The following is a 20,811-nucleotide window of genomic DNA, read 5'->3' on the forward strand; positions in this document are numbered from 1 at the left end:
AAGCTATAAAGAGGATTGACCTCACACAATAATATATCTATCTAGTGCAATGCTGGAGCAGTGCCTAAGCCTGTCAGAGTCCCAATCTATAGTATGTCAGGTTGTGTAGTAAATGTCAAAACTTGAATATCAAATGTTGGACTAATAGTAAGTAGAGCCCATATCAAATATCGAACTAGTATACACTTGATTCAGTAATTGCTACGTACACCATTCCCTATAAGGTACCAATTCACAAAATAACCCACAAAAGGCAAATAATTAAGCATTCACAGAGAGCGCCTGATGCGCATTTCGCCACGCTAACTCACATTATAGGTGGTTACCTGGGCATCTCAGCATTCAGTTTTTCATTTTAATTGTTTTTAACTTTGCACTGTATATGTGTGAATGTTTTTCACCAACTTTATTTTAATATGTAATATTAAAAGTTATATTTTATTACACTTGGCTTGCACCCAGCCAACTCACTTACACATCACTTTAATTTGTGGCTACTGTGTGCTCTGATATATCCATTTTCTCTTCATATTTATCTATGTTTATGCTAGGATATAGAGCACCCCCCTGCCTATTAATTAGTTAAGAGATTGACTCTCTTTACACAGGGTTGATATACTTTGCTTCCCTGTATGATATACAATATAATTAAGTTGGGGACTTAAATTGAACTATTATGTACATTCTCTCCTTACGTTTATATATCTATCCAGAATTAAGCCTGTGTTTAGACCAATTGCTCCACCCTGGACTTTGAATTTATTTCTTAATGTTCTTCAAGGGGTTCTGTTTGAACCCATGCATTCCATAGATATTAAGTTGTTATCTTGAAAGGTGTTATTTTTGGTTGCTATTTCTTCTGCTCGTAGAGTTTCTGAGCTTTCAGCGTTACAATGTGACTCAACTTATCTTATCTTCCATTCTGATAAGGTGGTTTTACGTACCAAACCTGGTTTCCTTCCTAAGGTTTTTCGATAAGAATATTAATCAGGAAATTGTTGTTCCTTCTTTATGTCCTAATCCTTCTTCTTAGAAGGAGCGTTTGTTGCATAACTTGGACGCGGTCCGTGCTCTGAAGTTTTACTTACAGGCGACTAAAGAATTTCATCAATCATCTTCATTATTTGTTGTTTTCTCTGGAAAGCGTAGGGGCCAGAAAGCTACGGTTACCTCTCTTTCTTTTTGGCTGAAGAGTATCATCCGTCTGGCATATGAGACTGCTGAACAGCAGCCTCCTGAAAGAATTACGGCTCATTCTTCTAGGGCTGTGGCTTCCTCATGGGCATTTAAAAACGATGCTTCTGTTGAACAGATTTGCAAGGCTGCAACTTGGTCTTCTCTTCACACTTTTTCCAAATTTTTCAAATGTGATACTTTTGCTTCTTCTGAGGCTGTTTTTGGGAGAAAGGTTCTTCAAGCCGTGGTGCCTTCTGTTTAGGTTCCTGTCTTGTCCCTCCCTTTCATCCGTGTCCTATAGCTTTGGTATTGTATCCCATAAGTAAGGATGAAATCCGTGGACTCGTCGTATCTTGTAAAAGAAAAGGAAATTTATGCTTACCTGATAATTTTATTTCTTTTACGATACGACGAGTCCATGGCCCACCCGGTTTTTCTAAGACAGGATTTTAATTTTTGTTTCACTTCAGTCACCTCTGCACCTTGGCTTTTCCTTTCTCTTCCTAACTTCGGTCGAATGACTGGAGGTGGGAGGGAAGGGAGGAGCTATATATACAGCTCTGCTGTGGTGCTCTTTGCCACTTGCTGCTAAACAGGAGGCGTAATCCCATAAGTAAGGATGAAATCCGTGGACTCGTCGTATTGTAAAAGAAATAAATTTATCAGGTAAGCATAAATTTCCTTTTTATGTAATGTAGCTCTGAAAATGTAGAAATGTCTAATTCTCAGAACTTAAAATACACCCTGGTGACTCCTCAAGGCTAACTCTGCTATCTGTCTGCCCTAATTGGCTTTAACTGATAACAACTGCAAACAAAGCACTCTATACTAACTTTAAAACCAGTGCTAGCCTTGTTGTCTGCAGACTAAAGCCCAGATTGGCTCTTCCAAATATGGCAAATGGTAGGTGGAGTTTGGCTTTTGAAAAATAATTGCAGTAAAAAGACTACCCTCCGACCTGACACCTCCCCCCCTCCCACCCCCACTCACTTTTGTATTATTTTTTCTATAGTGTAGTAGTCCCCCCACCCCCTATTCCACCCTTTTTCTTTAGTTTAGCATCACACACCTCCATCTCCCTTCAAAATATTTTTTTCTGTTATGTAGGGTCCCTCCAACACTCTCCCCTTCCCTCCCACCTCTGCTGCCACCCCTCCCCGCAATCTGCCTTCATATGGTAACGGAACACCGATCAAGCTCTGTTACCATAAAGAAGCTTCCAGTATTATGGACATAGATCTATGTTATGCGGTGCGCTGGGCTATGTACCGCATAATGTAGTTCTACGTCCATTTGGCCCAAGGGGTAATGGCAGGAACGTCCACTAACAAATCTGTAGCAAATATAGGTGAAGAGATGCTTAATGAATATAAAACAAAAGGGCCTCTCGGCAGCGTCACACGCATCTATGAATCTAGCCCCTAGTTTTGCAAATAAACTAAATGCTTGCAAAAGCACACATCTTTAGTGACATTTAAATTTCAACTCCTATTTGTATCACTTCCACAGCTTTAAAAGCGCCAGCCTCACTGACTTTGGTGAGACTCCGCTATTCTGCAAACTTCATAGACCATTTGCCTTATTTGGAGGGGCCAATTTTTTTTATTTTTTTGCCTGCTTTTTTTTTACCCCTACAAATTGTGATTTTTCCATTTCCCCCATTGATGTTGGAATACTCACAACATGTTATACATGCAAAGATATTCAGCATTCCTTATTTATTGTGCAAATAAATAATGAGGTTACCCTCTGTTTTCGACATTTGTGTAGTTCTGACACCAGATATACTAGAAGTGTAACTCTTTCCTAACCTATCTGGTGTTGGAACTAAATAAATGCAGCAAACGGAGAGTCCTCCCTTTGTTATTCATTTGTACAGTGAATAAGGAATGCAGAATATTTGCATATGTCTAGTATATACTAAGCATACATAAATATCACATTGCAGAATCATAATTTTTAGGGGTGAAAGAAGAGCAGGCAAAATAAATAATGAATGCAATCCAATTTACTTAGTTGCTTAGTTCTCTTGGCATCCTTTGTTAGAGTAATCCTAGGTGAGCCTAGGAGCGTGCACGTGTCTTAAGCCATCTGGCAGCAGTGTTTGCAAAATTGATTATAGCAGTGTTATACAGTTCAAACACCGCTGCTATAGATTGCTATAGACACATGCACGCTCCTAAGCTCCTATCACCCTACCTAGGTTTAGTCTTTAACACAGTATACCAAGAAAACAAAACAAATTTGATATTGGAAGTAGAGTAGAAAGTTGTTTAACATGGCATGCCTCTATCTGATTCATGAAAGTTTAATTTTGACTTTACTGTCTCTTTAAGCATTGTACAAAAGGGTCATTTTGATTTAAGTATTGATTAAAAGATTTTTCAGCCACAACATGCATCGCTTAAACTACATTGTTTTTTTTTTTTGCTTTGCAATAATATAACATTTTCTGTTATTCATAAAGGTGACAAGGGGTATGAAATCCCAACAATGTTTTGTGATTCTGACAGAGGATACATTTTTTATTTTATTTGGATAGCTTAAAGAGATATGAGATCCCATGTTTTTCTCTCATGATTCAGGTAGAACATGCAATTTTAATCAATTTTCCATTTTACTTCTATTATCAAATTTGCTTCGTTCCCATGGTATTCTCTGCAGAAGAGATACCTAGGTAGCTAAAAAACAGAGTTCTGAGCACTCAGGGGCAGGGTAAAATCCAGGAATCTTTATTTAACAAGGTATAAAAGCTGCATCAAGGTGCAGGTAAGCAGGAGTAGCAGTCCTGACGCGTTTCGCGCCCCCTAGTGGCGCTTAGTCATAGGAGCTCCTATGACTAAGCGCCACTAGGGGGCGCGAAACGCGTCAGGACTGCTACTCCTGCTTACCTGCACCTTGATGCAGCTTTTATACCTTGTTAAATAAAGATTCCTGGATTTTACCCTGCCCCTGAGTGCTCAGATCTCTGTTTTTTGGATTTCTATATTGGCGGTTTTTGTTCCCACCGCACCTCTGAAGCACCGCACCACTGGTAATTCAGCTTACTGCCTGTACCTTGTTTTGTCAAGTGTTTTCCCCCAAGCCTGTGCAAATCTTACACCGAGCGGACCCTCCGTCTTCCTGTCGCGGCGAACGCTGATGACGTCACATACCTAGGTAGCTGTCTGGAGCGCTACATGGCAGGAAATAGTGCTGCCCTCTAGTGCTCTTGGATATGGATAACATTCTTGCAAAACTGCTGCCATATAGCGCTCCAGGCATGTGCACACTTTTCAACAAAAGATACCAAGAGAACAAGGAAAATGTGATAATGGAATTAAATTACAAAGTTGTTTAAAACTGCATGCTCTATCTGAAAAAATTAATTTCAAATACCTTTTAAGCTATCCAAAGCACAAAGCAATTTCATAATTTAAAGGGACAGTAAACCTTAAAAATAATGTTATATAATTCTGCACATAGTGCAGAATTATATAACATTATTTAAGCGCTATAGTTCTAAAACCCTTTATTCTCTTTTAATATGTAAAAATTGTGCAGAATTATATAACATTATTTTTAAGGTTTACTGTCCCTTTAACATCAATTGATTGATTTAATGACAGTTGGTGCAAGACACACTGCCTGGTATATAAATATCACCCCAGTGCACAGTTAGATTTTGATGATGCTTTTGACTTTGCTGTGCATGGTGTATGTGTGTGAGGTGTGTGAGATGTGTGTACTCTGCTACAATGTCACTGTCACTGGATACCTTGGTGTAACTCACGTTGCTGTTTCTCTTTCATGAAGCAGATCCAGTTTGCGGATGACATGCAAGAGTTCAGCAAGTTTCCCACCAAAACTGGGCGCAGGTCTCTGTCCCGCTCCATCTCGCAGTCCTCCACTGACAGCTACAGCTCTGGTGAGTTTTGTTTTAGACAAAGACTATATTTACATCCTTATGACAGAGTTTTTAGCTAAAAAGTGACACTGGTCTATCAGTAGTAGTATGTGGGTACTAATTTAGCATGAATGACACAAAATCTCTTTGTGTATATGTTAAAGCTTGTAAGAGTCCCTTACATTGTTTTAGTATCGATGTATACATTGTATGATTAAGGCCAAGCAGTATTACTGTGCACATTGTATGATTAAGGCCAATCAGTATTACAGTGTACATTGTATGATTAAGGCCAATCAGTATTACTGTGCACATGTATGATTAAGGCCAATCAGTATTACAGTGTACATTGTATGATTAAGGCCAATCAGTATTACTGTGTACATTGTATGATTAAGGCCAAGCAGTATTACTGTGCACATGTATGATTAAGGCCAATCAGTATTACAGTGTACATTGTATGATTAAGGCCAAGCAGTATTACTGTGCACATGTATGATTAAGGCCAAGCAGTATTACTGTGTACATTGTATGATTAAGGCCAAGCAGTATTACAGTGTACATTGTATGATTAAGGCCAAGCAGTATTACTGTGCACATGTATGATTAAGGCCAAGCAGTATTACTGTGTACATTGTATGATTAAGGCCAAGCAGTATTACAGTGTACATTGTATGATTAAGGCCAAGCAGTATTACTGTACACATTGTATGAGTAAGGCCAAGCAGTATTACTGTGCACATGTATGATTAAGGCCAAGCAGTATTACTGTGCACATGTATGATTAAGGCCAAGCAGTATTACTGTGCACATGTATGATTAAGGCCAATCAGTATTACTGTGCACATTGTATGATTAAGGCCAAGCAGTATTACTGTGTACATTGTATGATTAAGGCCAAGCAGTATTACTGTGTACATTGTATGATTAAGGCCAAGCAGTATTACTGTGTACATTGTATGATTAAGGCCAAGCAGTATTACTGTGTACATTGTATGATTAAGGCCAAGCAGTATTACTGTGTACATTGTATGATTAAGGCCAAGCAGTATTACTGTGTACATGTATGATTAAGGCCAAGCAGTATTACTGTGTACATGTATGATTAAGGCCAAGCAGTATTACTGTGTACATTGTATGATTAAGGCCAAGCAGTATTACTGTGCACATTGTATGATTAAGGCCAAGCAGTATTACTGTGCACATTGTATGATTAAGGCCAAGCAGTATTACTGTGCACATGTATGATTAAGGCCAAGCAGTATTACTGTGCACATGTATGATTAAGGCCAAGCAGTATTACTGTGTACATTATATGATTAAGGCCAAGCAGTATTACTGTGTACATTATATGATTAAGGCCAAGCAGTATTACTGTGTACATTATATGATTAAGGCCAAGCAGTATTACTGTGTACATTATATGATTAAGGCCAAGCAGTATTACTGTGTACATTGTATGAGTAAGGCCAAGCAGTATTACTGTGCACATGTATGATTAAGGCCAAGCAGTATTACTGTGTACATTGTATGATTAAGGTCAAGCAGTATTACTGTGCACATTGTATGATTAAGGCCAAGCAGTATTACTGTGCACATGTATGATTAAGGCCAAGCAGTATTACTGTGCACATGTATGATTAAGGCCAAGCAGTATTACTGTGTACATTATATGATTAAGGCCAAGCAGTATTACTGTGTACATTATATGATTAAGGCCAAGCAGTATTACTGTGTACATTATATGATTAAGGCCAAGCAGTATTACTGTGCACATGTATGATTAAGGCCAAGCAGTATTACTGTGCACATGTATGATTAAGGCCAAGCAGTATTACTGTGTACATTATATGATTAAGGCCAAGCAGTATTACTGTGCACATGTATGATTAAGGCCAAGCAGTATTACTGTGCACATGTATGATTAAGGCCAAGCAGTATTACTGTGTACATTGTATGATTAAGGCCAAGCAGTATTACTGTGTACATTGTATGATTAAGGCCAAGCAGTATTACTGTGCACATGTATGATTAAGGCCAAGCAGTATTACTGTGTACATTGTATGATTAAGGCCAAGCAGTATTACTGTGTACATTGTATGATTAAGGCCAAGCAGTATTACTGTGTACATTGTATGATTAAGGCCAAGCAGTATTACTGTGTACATTGTATGATTAAGGCCAAGCAGTATTACTGTACACATGTATGATTAAAGCCAAGCAGTATTACTGTGTACATTATATGATTAAGGCCAAGCAGTATTATTGTGTACATTGTATGATTAAGGCCAAGCAGTATTACTGTGCACATGTATGATTAAGGCCAAGCAGTATTACTGTGCACATGTATGAGTAAGGCCAAGCAGTATTACTGTGCACATGTATGAGTAAGGCCAAGCAGTATTACTGTGCACATGTATGAGTAAGGCCAAGCAGTATTACTGTGCACATGTATGAGTAAGGCCAAGCAGTATTACTGTGCACATGTATGATTAAGGCCAAGCCTGTATTACTGTGCACATGTATGATTAAGGCCAAGCCTGTATTACTGTGCACATGTATGATTAAGGCCAAGCCTGTATTACTGTGCACATTGTATGATTAAGGCCAAGCAGTATTACTGTGCACATGTATGATTAAGGCCAAGCAGTATTACTGTGTACATTGTATGATTAAGGCCAAGCAGTATTCCTGTGTACATTGTATGATTAAGGCCAAGCAGTATTACTGTGTACATTGTATGATTAAGGCCAATCAGTATTACTGTGCACATGTATGATTAAGGCCAAGCAGTATTACTGTGTACATTATATGATTAAGGCCAAGCAGTATTACTGTGTACATTGTATGAGTAAGGCCAAGCAGTATTACTGTGCACATGTATGATTAAGGCCAATCAGTATTACTGTGTACATTGTATGATTAAGGCCAAGCAGTATTACTGTGTACATTGTATGATTAAGGCCAAGCAGTATTACTGTGTACATTGTATGATTAAGGCCAAGCAGTATTACTGTGTACATTGTATGATTAAGGCCAAGCAGTATTACTGTGGACATGTATGATTAAGGCCAATCAGTATTACTGTGCACATTGTATGATTAAGGCCAAGCAGTATTACTGTGTACATTGTATGATTAAGGCCAAGCAGTATTACTGTGTACATTGTATGATTAAGGCCAAGCAGTATTACTGTGTACATTGTATGATTAAGGCCAAGCAGTATTACTGTGTACATTGTATGATTAAGGCCAAGCAGTATTACTGTGCACATGTATGATTAAGGCCAAGCAGTATTACTGTGTACATTATATGATTAAGGCCAAGCAGTATTACTGTGTACATTATATGATTAAGGCCAAGCAGTATTACTGTGTACATGTATGATTAAGGCCAAGCAGTATTACTGTGTACATTGTATGATTAAGGCCAAGCAGTATTACTGTGCACATGTATGAGTAAGGCCAAGCCTGTATTACTGTGCACATGTATGATTAAGGCCAAGCCTGTATTACTGTGCACATTGTATGATTAAGGCCAAGCAGTATTACTGTGTACATGTATGATTAAGGCCAAGCAGTATTACTGTGTACATTGTATGATTAAGGCCAAGCAGTATTACTGTGCACATGTATGAGTAAGGCCAAGCCTGTATTACTGTGCACATGTATGATTAAGGCCAAGCCTGTATTACTGTGCACATTGTATGATTAAGGCCAAGCAGTATTACTGTGCACATGTATGATTAAGGCCAAGCAGTATTACTGTGTACATTGTATGATTAAGGCCAAGCAGTATTCCTGTGTACATTGTATGATTAAGGCCAAGCAGTATTACTGTGTACATTGTATGATTAAGGCCAAGCAGTATTACTGTGTACATGTATGATTAAGGCCAAGCAGTATTACTGTGTACATTGTATGATTAAGGCCAAGCAGTATTACTGTGCACATGTATGATTAAGGCCAAGCAGTATCACTGTGCACATGTATGATTAAGGCCAAGCAATATTACTGAGCAAACAATTTTAAACTACACTCCAGTTTACTTCTATTGTCTAATTTGCTTCCCTTGGTATCCTCTTATGAAAAGCATACCTAGGTAGGCACAGGAGCTGGGATCTAGCTGCTGATTGGCGGCTGTACACATATGCCTGTGTTGTCTTTGGCTTACCAATGTGTTTAGAAAGCTCCAAGTAGTGCATTGCTGCAGGGTATCAAGAAAATGAAGCAAAATTGACAGTAGAAGTAAATTGAAAAGTTGTTTAGAATTGAATGCTCTGTCTGAATATCAAAATAAAAAATTGGGTTTCATGTCCCGTTAAAGCTGTAATTGTCTTTAGAAACATCTCCTCTGTACCATAAACTAATTGCAGCTCTTGTTTACCTTACTTGCTCTGTTTTTTAAGCTGCTACACTCACCTCTGGAATGTGGGCAACCCTCACACTCATTCACACACCCACACACTAACTCATGCTCAGATATTTTCTCCCACACACACTGTGCATATACTCTTATGCACTACCTCAAATACACTCACAAATGCACACGTGTTCACACTAGACATTTGCACTTCACTGACCAGAACCCTTCGATGGCTATGTCAATGCTTGCCTGAACTCTTAAAGAAGTTGTGCGCATTGACAGTTACACAGAGACCAATAGCTTTTGTTAAAGGGACAGTCTACTTGAATTTTGTTATTGTTTAAAAACATAGATAATCCCTTAATTACCCATTCACCAGTTTTGCATAACCAACACGGTTATATTAATACACTTTTAACCTCTGTGATTACCTTGTATCTAAGCCTCTGCAGACTGCCCACTTATTTCAGTTCTTTTGACAGACTTAGCCAATCAGTACTGGTTGATAAATAACTCCATGGGAGTGAGCACAATGTTATCTACATGGCACACATGAACTAGCACTGTCTAGCTGTGATTTTTTTTTATTTTAGAAATTAGCATATAAGCCTACCTTGGTTTAGCTTTCAACAAAGAATACCAACAGAAGAAAGCACATTTGATGATAAAAGTAAATTGGAAAGCTGTTTAAAATTGCATGCCCAATCTGAATTATGAAAGTTTAATTTTGACTTTACTGTCCCTTTAATTTATCTTCTTCCCCTTTTTCATGTCATTCACTCAGTTTCCCACACAGACACAAACCCCTTTGTGATCACATTTTGACATATAGTCAGAGATGACATAGCACGTGTCACTTGTAGAAATGTTTCTCTGTTTTTTAAAATTTTATTTTTGATGTTTTATCGCTAGTATGTGATTGTGTATGTATGTGTGTATATATTAGGGCTGCACGATTAATCGCATATGCGATTTAAAACCGCAATTAATCGCCGGGATGTCGCTGTACTGCATTGATTTGTATGTGATTTCTTGCAAACCAGCTCCATCTAGTGGTTGCTTTTAGTACACATTTGTAAAATGGCTGTTTCTCTTGTAAGATGTATCGAGTCCACTGATTCATCCATACTTGTGGGATATTCTCCTTCCCTACAGGAAGTGGCAAAGAGAGCACCCACAGCAGAGCTGTCTATATAGCTCCGCCCCCAGTCATTCTCTTTGCCTGCTTAACTGCTAGGAAGGGTAAAGTGAGTGTGGTGACAAAAATGTTAGTTTTTATTTTCTCAAGCAAAAGTTTGTTATTTTCAATGGTACCGGTGTGTACTATTTACTCTCTGGCAGAAAAGGGATGAATATTTCTGCAAGGAGGATGATGATCTTAGCATTTTGTAACTAAGATCCACTGCTTTTCTCACAAGGGCTGAAGAGTACAGAAAAACTTCAGTTGGGGGAACAGTTTGCAGGCTAAACTGCATTAAGGTATGTTCAGTCTATTTTTTTCTAGACAGACTGTGTTATTTCTAGAAAAGGCTGGCAATATCCCCATGAGGGAAAGGTAAGCTGTATTCAGTAAAAGAGGAATCTAAGCTTGCATAAAGGGCTCATAGTTACTGGTGACACTAATAGGAAAAAACGTTTTGGTTTAATTACAAATATAACGTTTTTTGAGGGACTTTAAGGGGTCTTTGTGGCTTGTTTAAGGGTTATTAACCCACATGGCTAGTTTAAGAAACACTCTGTGGTGTTTCTTTTAGGCCCCATAACATCGAGTGAGGTGGGAGGGGCCTATTTTCCTCAGTTGCACAGTTTATTTACCTCAGAAACATCCAGCTACTTCTCCAGAGATTCCTGCTGTATTTGAGGGCTGTAAAGAGGTTTTTTTCCCCACAAATCGTTCCTAGAGGGCAGGTAGGCGCCACAGCAGAGCTATGGCAAGGTGCTGAACATTATTTTACTGGTTTTGAAGTTTTTTTTTAATGCAGTTTTTACATTAAGGGGTTAATTGTTTATTTGCATAGTGGTGCAAAGTTACTAAGGCTTTATGATGCTACTGTAAAAATTTTGTTTTGTTTACTGCTTTTTTATACTGTTTTGCAGAGTTTGTGCAGCTTTTTTTCTCTTAAAGGCACAGTACCGTTTTTGTTTAAAGTTTTATTTACTTTGATTAAAGTGTTTTCCAAGCTTGTTTGTTTCATTACTAGCCTGTTTAACATGTCTGACACCAAGGAAAATCCTTGTTCTATGTGTTTAGAAGCCATTGTGGAACCCTCTCTTAGAATGTGTCCCACTTGCACTGATATGTCTATAAATTATAAAGAGCATATTTTAGCACTTAAAAATATTGCAATAGATGATTCTCAGACAGAAAGAAATGAGGGTTTAACATCTAGCTCTACCCAAGTGTCACAACCAGTAATACCTGCACAAGTGACGCCAAGTACCTCTAGTGCGTCCCATTCATTTACTTTACAAGACATGGCCACAGTTATGAATAAAACCCTCACAGAGGTTTTTTCTAAACTGCCTGGTTTACAAGGAAAGCGTGACAGCTCTGGTTTAAGAACAAATGCTGAGCAGTCTGACGCTTTAGTCGCCGTATCCGATATATATACCCTATGTTCGGAAGTAGGGGTAAGGGATTTGTTATCTGAGGGAGAGATTTCTGATTCTGGAAAGACGCTCCCTCAGACAGATTCTGATATGACGGCCTTTAAATTTAAGCTTGAACACCTCTGCTTATTGCTCAAAGAGGTATTAGCTACTCTAGATGATTGTGACCCTATAGTGGTCCCAGAGAAATTGTGTAAAATGGACAGATACTAAGAGGTTCCTGTTTACACTGATGTTTTTCCAGTCCCTAAGAGGATTGTGACTATATTGTTAATAAGGAGTGGGATAGACCAGGTATTCCGTTCGCTCCCCCTCCTGTTTTTAAGAAAATGTTTCCCATATCTGACACCATACAGGACTCGTGGCAGACAGTTCCTAAGGTGGAGGGAGCTATTTCTACTCTTGCTAAGCGTACAACTATACCTATCAAAGACAGTTGTGCTTTCAAAGATCCTATGGATAAAAAATTATAGGGTCTCCTAAAGAAAATTTTTGTTCATCAAGGTTTTCTTCTCCAACCTATTGCATGCATTGTTCCTGTAACTACTGCAGCTGCTTTCAGGTTTGAGGCTCTAGAAGAGGCTCTCCAGGTGGAGACTCCATTAGAGGATATTATGGATAGAATTAAGGCCCTTAAGTTGGCTAATTCTTTCATTACAGATGCCGCTTTCTAAATGGCTAAGTTAGAGGCAAATAATTCAGGTTTTGCCATTTTAGCACGCAGGGCGCTATGGCTTAAGTCCTGGTCTGCTGATGTGTCATCAAAATCTAAACTGTTAAACATCTCTTTCAAAGGAAAGACCCTATTCGGGCCTGCACTGAAAGAGATTATTTCAGACATCACTGGAGGGAAAGGCCATGCCCTCCCTCAGGATAAAACAAATAAAATGAGGACCAAACAAAATAATTTTCGTTCCTTTCGGAACTTCAAGGGTGCTCCCGCTTCAGCTTCACCTGCAACAAAGCAAGAGGGGAATTCTGGCCAATCCAAGTCAGTCTGGAGACCTAACAAGGCTTGGAACAAGGGCAAACAGGCCAAGAAGCCTGCTACTGCCTTTAAGACAGCATGAAGGGGTAGCCCCCGATCCTGGACCGGATCTAGTAGGGGGCAGACTCTCTCTCTTCGCTCAGGCTTGGGCAAGAGATGTTCACGATTCCTGGACTTTAGAAATTGTGTCCCAAGGATATCTTCTGGACTTCAAAGACTCCCCCCCAAGGTGGAGATTTCACATTTCTCAATTGTCTGCAAACCAGACAAAGAGAGAGGCGTTCTTACGCTGTGTAGAAGACCTACATACCATGGGAGTGATCTGCCCAGTTCCAAAAGCGGAACAAGGGCTAGGTTTTTACTCCAACCTGTTTGTGGTTCCCAAAAAAGAGGGAACTTTCAGACCGATCTTGGATCTCAAAATTCTAAACAAATTCCTCAGAGTACCATCTTTCAAGATGGAGACTATTCGGACTATTCTTCCTCTGATCCAGGAGGGTCAATATATGACTACCGTGGATTTAAAGGATGCGTATCTACACATCCCTATTCACAGAGATCATCATCAATTCCTCAGATTTGCCTTTCTGGACAGGCATTACCAGTTTGTGGCCCTTCCTTTCGGGTTGGCCACGGCTCCCGGAATTTTCACAAAGGTGCTAGGGTCCCTTTTGGCGGTTCTAAGACCGCGGGGTATAGCAGTGGCGCCTTATCTAGACAACATCTTAATTCAGACGTCGTCTTTCCAGCTACCCAAGTCTCACACGGACATAGTATTGGCTTTTCTGAGATCTCACGGGTGGAAGGGGAACATAAAAAAAGAGTTCTCTTGTCCCTCTCACAAGAGTTTCCTTCCTAGGGACTCTGATAGACTCGGTAGAAATGAAAATATTTCTGAAGGAGGTCAGAAAATCAAAGCTTTTAACCACTTGCCGAGCTCTTCATTCCATTCCTCGGCCATCAGTGGCTCAGTGTATGGAGGTAATCGGACTCATGGTAGCGGCAATGGACATAATTCCTTATGCCCTCCTACACCTCAGACCACTGCAACTATGCATGCTCAAACAGTGGAATGGGGATTATGCAGATTTATCTCCTCAACTGCATCTGGACCAAGAGACCAGAGATTCTCTTCTCTGGTGGTTGTCTCAGGACCACAGGGAATGTGTTTCCGCAGGCCAGAGTGGCTCATAGTAATGACAGATGCCAGCCTGCTAGGCTGGGGTGCAGTCTGGAAATCCCTAACAGCACAGGGCTTATGGTCTCGGGAGGAAACTCTCCTCCCGATAAACATTCTAGAACTGAGAGCGACATACAATGCGCTTCAGGCGTGGCCTCAGCTAGCTACGGCCAAATTCATCAGGTTTCAGTCGGACAATATCACGACTGTAGCCTATATCAATCATCAAGGAGGAACACGGAGTTCTCTAGCGATGATGGAGGTAACCAAAATAATCCGATGGGCGGAGGATCACTCTTGCCTCAGCAATCCATATCCCAGGGGTAGAGAATTGGGAGGCGGATTTCCTAAGTCGTCAGACTTTTCATCCGGGGGAGTGGGAGCTCCATCCGGAGGTTTTTGCCCAGCTGACTCAGCTATGGGGCACACCAGAATTGGATCTGATGGCGTCCCGACAGAACGCCAACCTTCCTTGTTACGGGTCCAGGTCCCGGGATCCCCAGGCGGTACTGGTAGATGCTCTAGCAGTGCCCTGGTCCTTCAACCTGGCTTATGTATTTCCACCGTTTTCTCCCCTCCCACATCTGGTTGCCAGAATCAAGCAGGAGAGAGCATACTTGGTATGCAGACCTGGTGGACATGTCATCTGTTCCACCGTGGACTCTGCCAATGAGGCAGGACCTTCTAATCCAAGGTCCATTCAAGCATCCAAATCTAATTTCTCTGCGTCTGACTGCTTGGAGATTGAACGCCTGATTCTATCAAAGCGTGGTTTCTCTGAGTCGGTCATTGATACCCTGATTTAGGCTAGAAAGCCTGTCACCAGGAAAATCTATCATAAGATTTGGCGCAAATATCTTTGTTGGTGTGAATCCAAGGGTAACTCATGGAGTAAGATTAGGATTCCTAGAATTTTGTCCTTTCTCCAAGAAGGACAAATATCTGCTTTGTCTATTCTTTTACACAAACGTCTGGCAGATGTCCCAGACGTTCAAGCATTTAGTCAGGCCTTGGTCAGGATCAAGCCTGTATTTAAACCTGTTGCTCCACCATGGAGCCTAAACTTGGTTCTTAAAGTTCTTCAAGGGGTTCCATTTGAACCTATGCATTCCATAGATATTAAGCTTTTATCTTGGAAAGTTTTGTTTTTAGTAGCTATCTCTTCGGCTCAAAGTGTTTCTTAGCTATCTGCTTTGCAGTGTGACTCACCTTACCTGGTTTTCCATGCAGATAAGGTGGTTTTGCGTACCAAACCTGGGTTTCTTCCTAAGGTTGTTTCTAATAGGAATATCAATCAGGAGATTGTTGTTCCTTCTCTGTGTCCTAATCCTTCATCAAAGAAGGAACATCTGTTGCACAATCTTGATGGGGTTCATGCTTTAAAGTTCTACTTACAAGCAACTAAAGATTTCCGTCAAACATCTTCATTGTTTGTTGTTTATTCTGGTAAACGGAGAGGTCAAAAGGCTACGGCTACCTATCTTTCTTTTTGGCTGTAAAGCATCATCCGTTTGGCTTATGAGACTGCTGGCCAGCAGCCTCCTGAATGGATTATTGCTCATTCTACTAGAGCAGTGGCTTCCACATGGGCTTTTAAAAATGAGGCTTCTGTTGAACAGATTTGTAAGGCGGCGACTTGGTCTTTGCTTCATACTTTTTCCAAATTTTACAAATTCGATACTTTTGCTTCTTCGGAGGCTATTTTTGGGAGAAAGGTTCTACAAGCAGTGGTGCCTTCCATTTAGGGTACATGTCTTGTCCCTCCCTTCATCCGTGTCCTAAAGCTTTGGTATTGGTATCCCACAAGTATGGATGAATCCGTGGACTCGATACATCTTACAAGAGAAAACAGAATTTATGCTTACCTGATAAATTTCTTTCTCTTGTGATGTATCGAGTCCACGGCCCGCCCTGTCTGTTTAAGACAGGTATTATATTTTTATTTTAAAAACTTCAGTCACCACAGCACCCTGTAGTTTATCCTTTTTTCTTCCTAGCCTTCAGTCGAATGACTGGGGGGAGGAGCTATATAGACAGCTCTGCTGTGGTTGCTCTCTTTGCCACTTCCTGTAGGGAAGGATAATATCCCACAAGTATGGATGAATCCGTGGACTCGATACATCACAAGAGAGAGAAATTTATCAGGTAAGCATAAATTCTGTTTTTTACTTTCACTTTCTGTTTGTGATCTCCGTAACAGCCGATCAATCTATAGAAGTCTAAAAGCAGAGCCCATGCAGGAGATGTGAAGAGGAGGGAAAGCCACTTACTTATATTTCCCCCTAGGGACGTCTGCAGTCTGAAACTTAGGTTATGTGATTATTATGGAACCTCCCACACAATCTCCTGCTCTCTGAGAAATGGCTCAAATACATAGCAGATGCAGTTAACCCCCACGACTGCCAAAAAGGCTAAAGCTGCAGTTCCCTCTGCTAGCTAGGTGCTGGGTTAACTGCATCTACAATGTATTTGATATCAGCAAGGCACAGCATTTCTGAAAGGAGCAGCCCCCCACCCCTACTGCAATATGCCTGTATTGGATTCCTGCACAGGAGCAGGGCTCATTTTCCGTCAAGATAAACATTTAAAATAAAAATTATATATATATATATATATATACACACATACATACACACGCACACACATATGTGTGTGTGTTTGTAACTGTGTATGTCATTGTATGTGTATGTGTGTGTGTATATATAAATCGTGATTTTCATTTTTACCCATATCGCCCAGCATATATATATATATATATATATATATATATATATATATATATATATATATATTTAGTATATGGCTGGGTTATAACACAATATATTTAATAATTCTTTAAAATTAAACCCCAATAAAAATGCATATACTAAGACAATAAAATTAATTTAAATTCCTGAATTCTTTTTATTAGTTAATATCTATAAACACATTGAAATATATTTCTCTTGTTAAGTGTATCCAGTCCACGGATCATCCATTACTTGTGGGATATTCTCCTTCCCAACAGGAAGTTGCAAGAGGATCACCCACAGCAGAGCTGCTATATAGCTCCTCCCCTCACTGCCATATCCAGTCATTCTCTTGCAACTCTCAACTAAGATGGAGGTCGTAAGAGGACTGTAGTGTTTTATACTTAGTTTATTCCTTCAATCAAAAGTTTGTTATTTTTAAATGGTACCGGAGTGTACTGTTTATCTCAGGCAGTATTTAGAAGAAGAATCTGCCTGCGTTTTCTATGATCTTAGCAGAAGTAACTAAGATCCTTTGCTGTTCTCACATATTCTGAGGAGTGAGGTAACTTCAGAGGGGGAATAGCGTGCAGGTTTTCCTGCAATAAGGTATGTGCAGTTAAAATATTTTTCTAGGGATGGAATTTGCTAGAAAATGCTGCTGATACCGAAGTAATGTAAGTAAAGCCTTAAATGCAGTGATAGCGACTGGTATCAGGCTTATTAATAGATATATATACTCTTATAAAAGTGCAATATAAAACGTTTGCTGGCATGTTTAATCGTTTTTTACATATGTTTGGTGATAAAACTTATTGGGGCCTAGTTTTTTCCACATGGCTGGCTTGAATTTTGCCTAGAAACAGTTCCCTGAGGCTTCCCACTGTTGTAATATGATTGGGAGGGGCCTATTTTGGCGTTTTTTTGCACAGCAAAAATTACAGACACAGACATCCAGCTTCATCCTGCATGATCCAGGACTTCTCTGAAGGGCTCAAAAGGCTTCAAAAGTCGTATTGAGGGAGGTAAAAAGCCACAGTAGAGCTGTGGCAGTTGTTGTGACTGTTTAAAAAACGTTTTTGTCATTTGTTATTCCGTTTTTGGTATTAAGGGGTTAATCATCCATTTGCAAGTGGGTGCAATGCTCTGCTAACTTATTACATACACTGTAAAAATTTCGTTAGTGTAACTGCATTTTTTCACTGTTATTTCAAAATTTGGGAAAATTTGTGTTTCTTAAAGGCGCAGTAACGTTTTTTATATTGCTTGTAAACTTGTTTTAAAGTGTTTTCCAAGCTTGCTAGTCTCATTGCTAGTCTGTTTAAACATGTCTGACACAGAGGAACCTACTTGTTCATTATGTTTGAAAGCCATGGTGGAGCCCCATAGGAGAATGTGTACTAAATGTATTGATTTCACCTTAAACAGTAAAGATCAGTCTTTATCTATAAAAGAATTATCACCAGAGGGTTCTGTCGAGGGGGAAGTTATGCCGACTAACTCTCCCCACGTGTCAGACCCTTCGCCTCCCGCTCAGGGGACGCACGCTAATATGGCGCCAATTACATCAGGGACGCCCATAGCGATTACCTTGAAGGACATGGCTGCAACCATGAATAATACCCTGTCAGAGGTATTATCTAGATTACCTGAATTAAGAGGCAAGCGCGATAACTCTGGGGTTAGGAGAGATACAGAGCGCGCAAATGCTGTTAGAGCCATGTCTGATACTACGTCACAGTATGCAGAACATGAGGACGGAGAGCTTCAGTCTGTGGGTGACATCTCTGACTCGGGGAAACCTGATTCAGAGATTTCTAATTTTAAATTTAAGCTTGAGAACCTCCGTGTATTGCTTGGGGACGTATTAGCTGCTCTGAATGACTGTAACACAGTTGCAATTCCAGAGAAATTGTGTAGGCTGGATAGATACTATGCGGTGCCGGTGTGTACTGACGTTTTTCCTATACCTAAAAGGCTTACAGAAATTATTAGCAAGGAGTGGGATAGACCCGGTGTGCCCTTTTCCCCACCTCCTATATTTAGAAAAATGTTTCCAATAGACGCCACTACACAGGACTTATGGCAGACGGTCCCTAAGGTGGAGGGAGCAGTTTCTACTTTAGCAAAGCGTACCACTATCCCGGTTGAGGACAGTTGTGCTTTTTTAGATCCAATGGATAAAAAATTGGAGGGTTACCTTAAGAAAATGTTTATTCAACAAGGTTTTATTTTACAGCCCCTTGCATGCATTGCGCCTGTCACTGCTGCGGCGGCATTCTGGTTTGAGGCCCTGGAAGAGGCCATCCAGACAGCTCCATTGAATGAAATTATTGACAAGCTTAGAACGCTTAAGCTAGCTAACTCATTTGTTTCTGATGCCATTGTTCATTTGACTAAACTAACGGCTAAGAATTCCGGATTCGCCATCCAGGCGCGTAGGGCGCTATGGCTTAAATCCTGGTCAGCTGACGTGACTTCAAAGTCTAAATTACTCAACATTCCTTTCAAGGGGCAGACCTTATTCGGGCCTGGCTTGAAGGAAATTATTGCTGACATTACTGGAGGCAAGGGTCATACCCTTCCTCAGGACAGGGCCAAATCAAAGGCCAAACAGTCTAATTTCCGTGCCTTTCGAAATTTCAAGGCAGGAGCAGCATCAACTTCCTCCGCTTCAAAACAAGAGGGAACTGTTGCTCATTCCAGACAGGCCTGGAAACCTAACCAGTCCTGGAACAAGGGCAAGCAGGCCAGGAAGCCTGCTGCTGCCCCCAAGACAGCATGAAGGAACGGCCCCCTATCCGGAAACGGATCTAGTGGGGGGCAGACTTTCTCTCTTCACCCAGGCGTGGGCAAGAGATGTTCAGGATCCCTGGGCGTTGGAGATCATATCTCAGGGATATCTTCTGGACTTCAAAGCTTCTCCTCCACAAGGGAGATTTCATCTTTCAAGGTTATCATCAAACCAGATAAAGAAAGAGGCATTCCTAAGCTGTGTGCAAGACCTCCTAGTAATGGGAGTGATCCATCCAGTTCCGCGGACGGAACAAGGACAGGGATTTTATTCAAATCTGTTTGTGGTTCCCAAGAAAGAGGGAACCTTCAGACCGATCTTGGATCTAAAGATCTTAAACAAATTCCTCAGAGTTCCATCATTCAAAATGGAAACTATTCGGACCATCCTACCCATGATCCAAGAGGGTCAGTACATGACCACAGTGGACTTCAAAGGATGCCTACCTTCACATACCTATTCACAAAGATCATCATCGGTTCCTAAGGTTTGCCTTTTTTAGACAGGCATTACCAATTTGTAGCTCTTCCCTTCGGGTTGGCCACTGCCCCGAGAATTTTTACAAAGGTTCTGGGCTCACTTCTGGCGGTTCTAAGACCGCGAGGCATAGAGGTGGCTCCGTATCTAGACGACATCCTGATACAGGCGTCAAGCTTTCAAATTGCCAAGTCTCATACAGAGATAGTTCTGGCATTTCTGAGGTCGCATGGGTTGAAAGTGAACGTGGAAAAGAGTTCTCTATCACCACTCACAAGAGTCTCCTTCCTAAGGACTCTTATAGATTCTGTAGAGATGAAAATTTACCTGACGGAGTCCAGGTTATCAAAACTTCTAATTGCTTGCCGTGTCCTTCATTCCATTCCACGCCCGTCAGTGGCTCAGTGCATGGAAGTAATCGGCTTAATGGTAGCGGCAATGGACATAGTGCCATTTGCACGCCTGCATCTCAGACCGCTGCAATTATGCATGCTAAGTCAGTGGAATGGGGATTACTCAGATTTGTCCCCTCTACTAAATCTGGATCAAGAGACCAGAGATTCTCTTCTCTGGTGGCTTTCTCGGGTCCATCTGTCCAAGGGTATG

General features: G+C 40.5%; 1 protein-coding gene across 5 annotated transcripts in view; it reads left to right on the forward strand.

The window, feature by feature from the left end:
- Nucleotides 1-20,811, forward strand: part of AHCYL1 (adenosylhomocysteinase like 1) — a 249,319-nt gene that overhangs the window by 50,599 nt on the left and 177,909 nt on the right. For 3 of the 5 annotated variants that reach the window (XR_008401357.1, XM_053706782.1, XM_053706784.1), the window contains exon 2: nt 4,972-5,083. Coding sequence is in view for 4 of the 5 variants with exons in the window: in XM_053706782.1 (XP_053562757.1) it covers nt 4,972-5,083 (112 nt within the window). In the remaining variant the exon portion in view is untranslated. The remainder of the gene's footprint in view (nt 1-4,971; nt 5,084-20,811) is intronic. The other 2 variants (XM_053706783.1, XM_053706785.1) reach the window with 1 other exon arrangement.

This window comes from Bombina bombina, chromosome 3 (assembly GCF_027579735.1).
Source record: "Bombina bombina isolate aBomBom1 chromosome 3, aBomBom1.pri, whole genome shotgun sequence".
Lineage (NCBI taxonomy): Eukaryota > Metazoa > Chordata > Amphibia > Anura > Bombinatoridae > Bombina > Bombina bombina.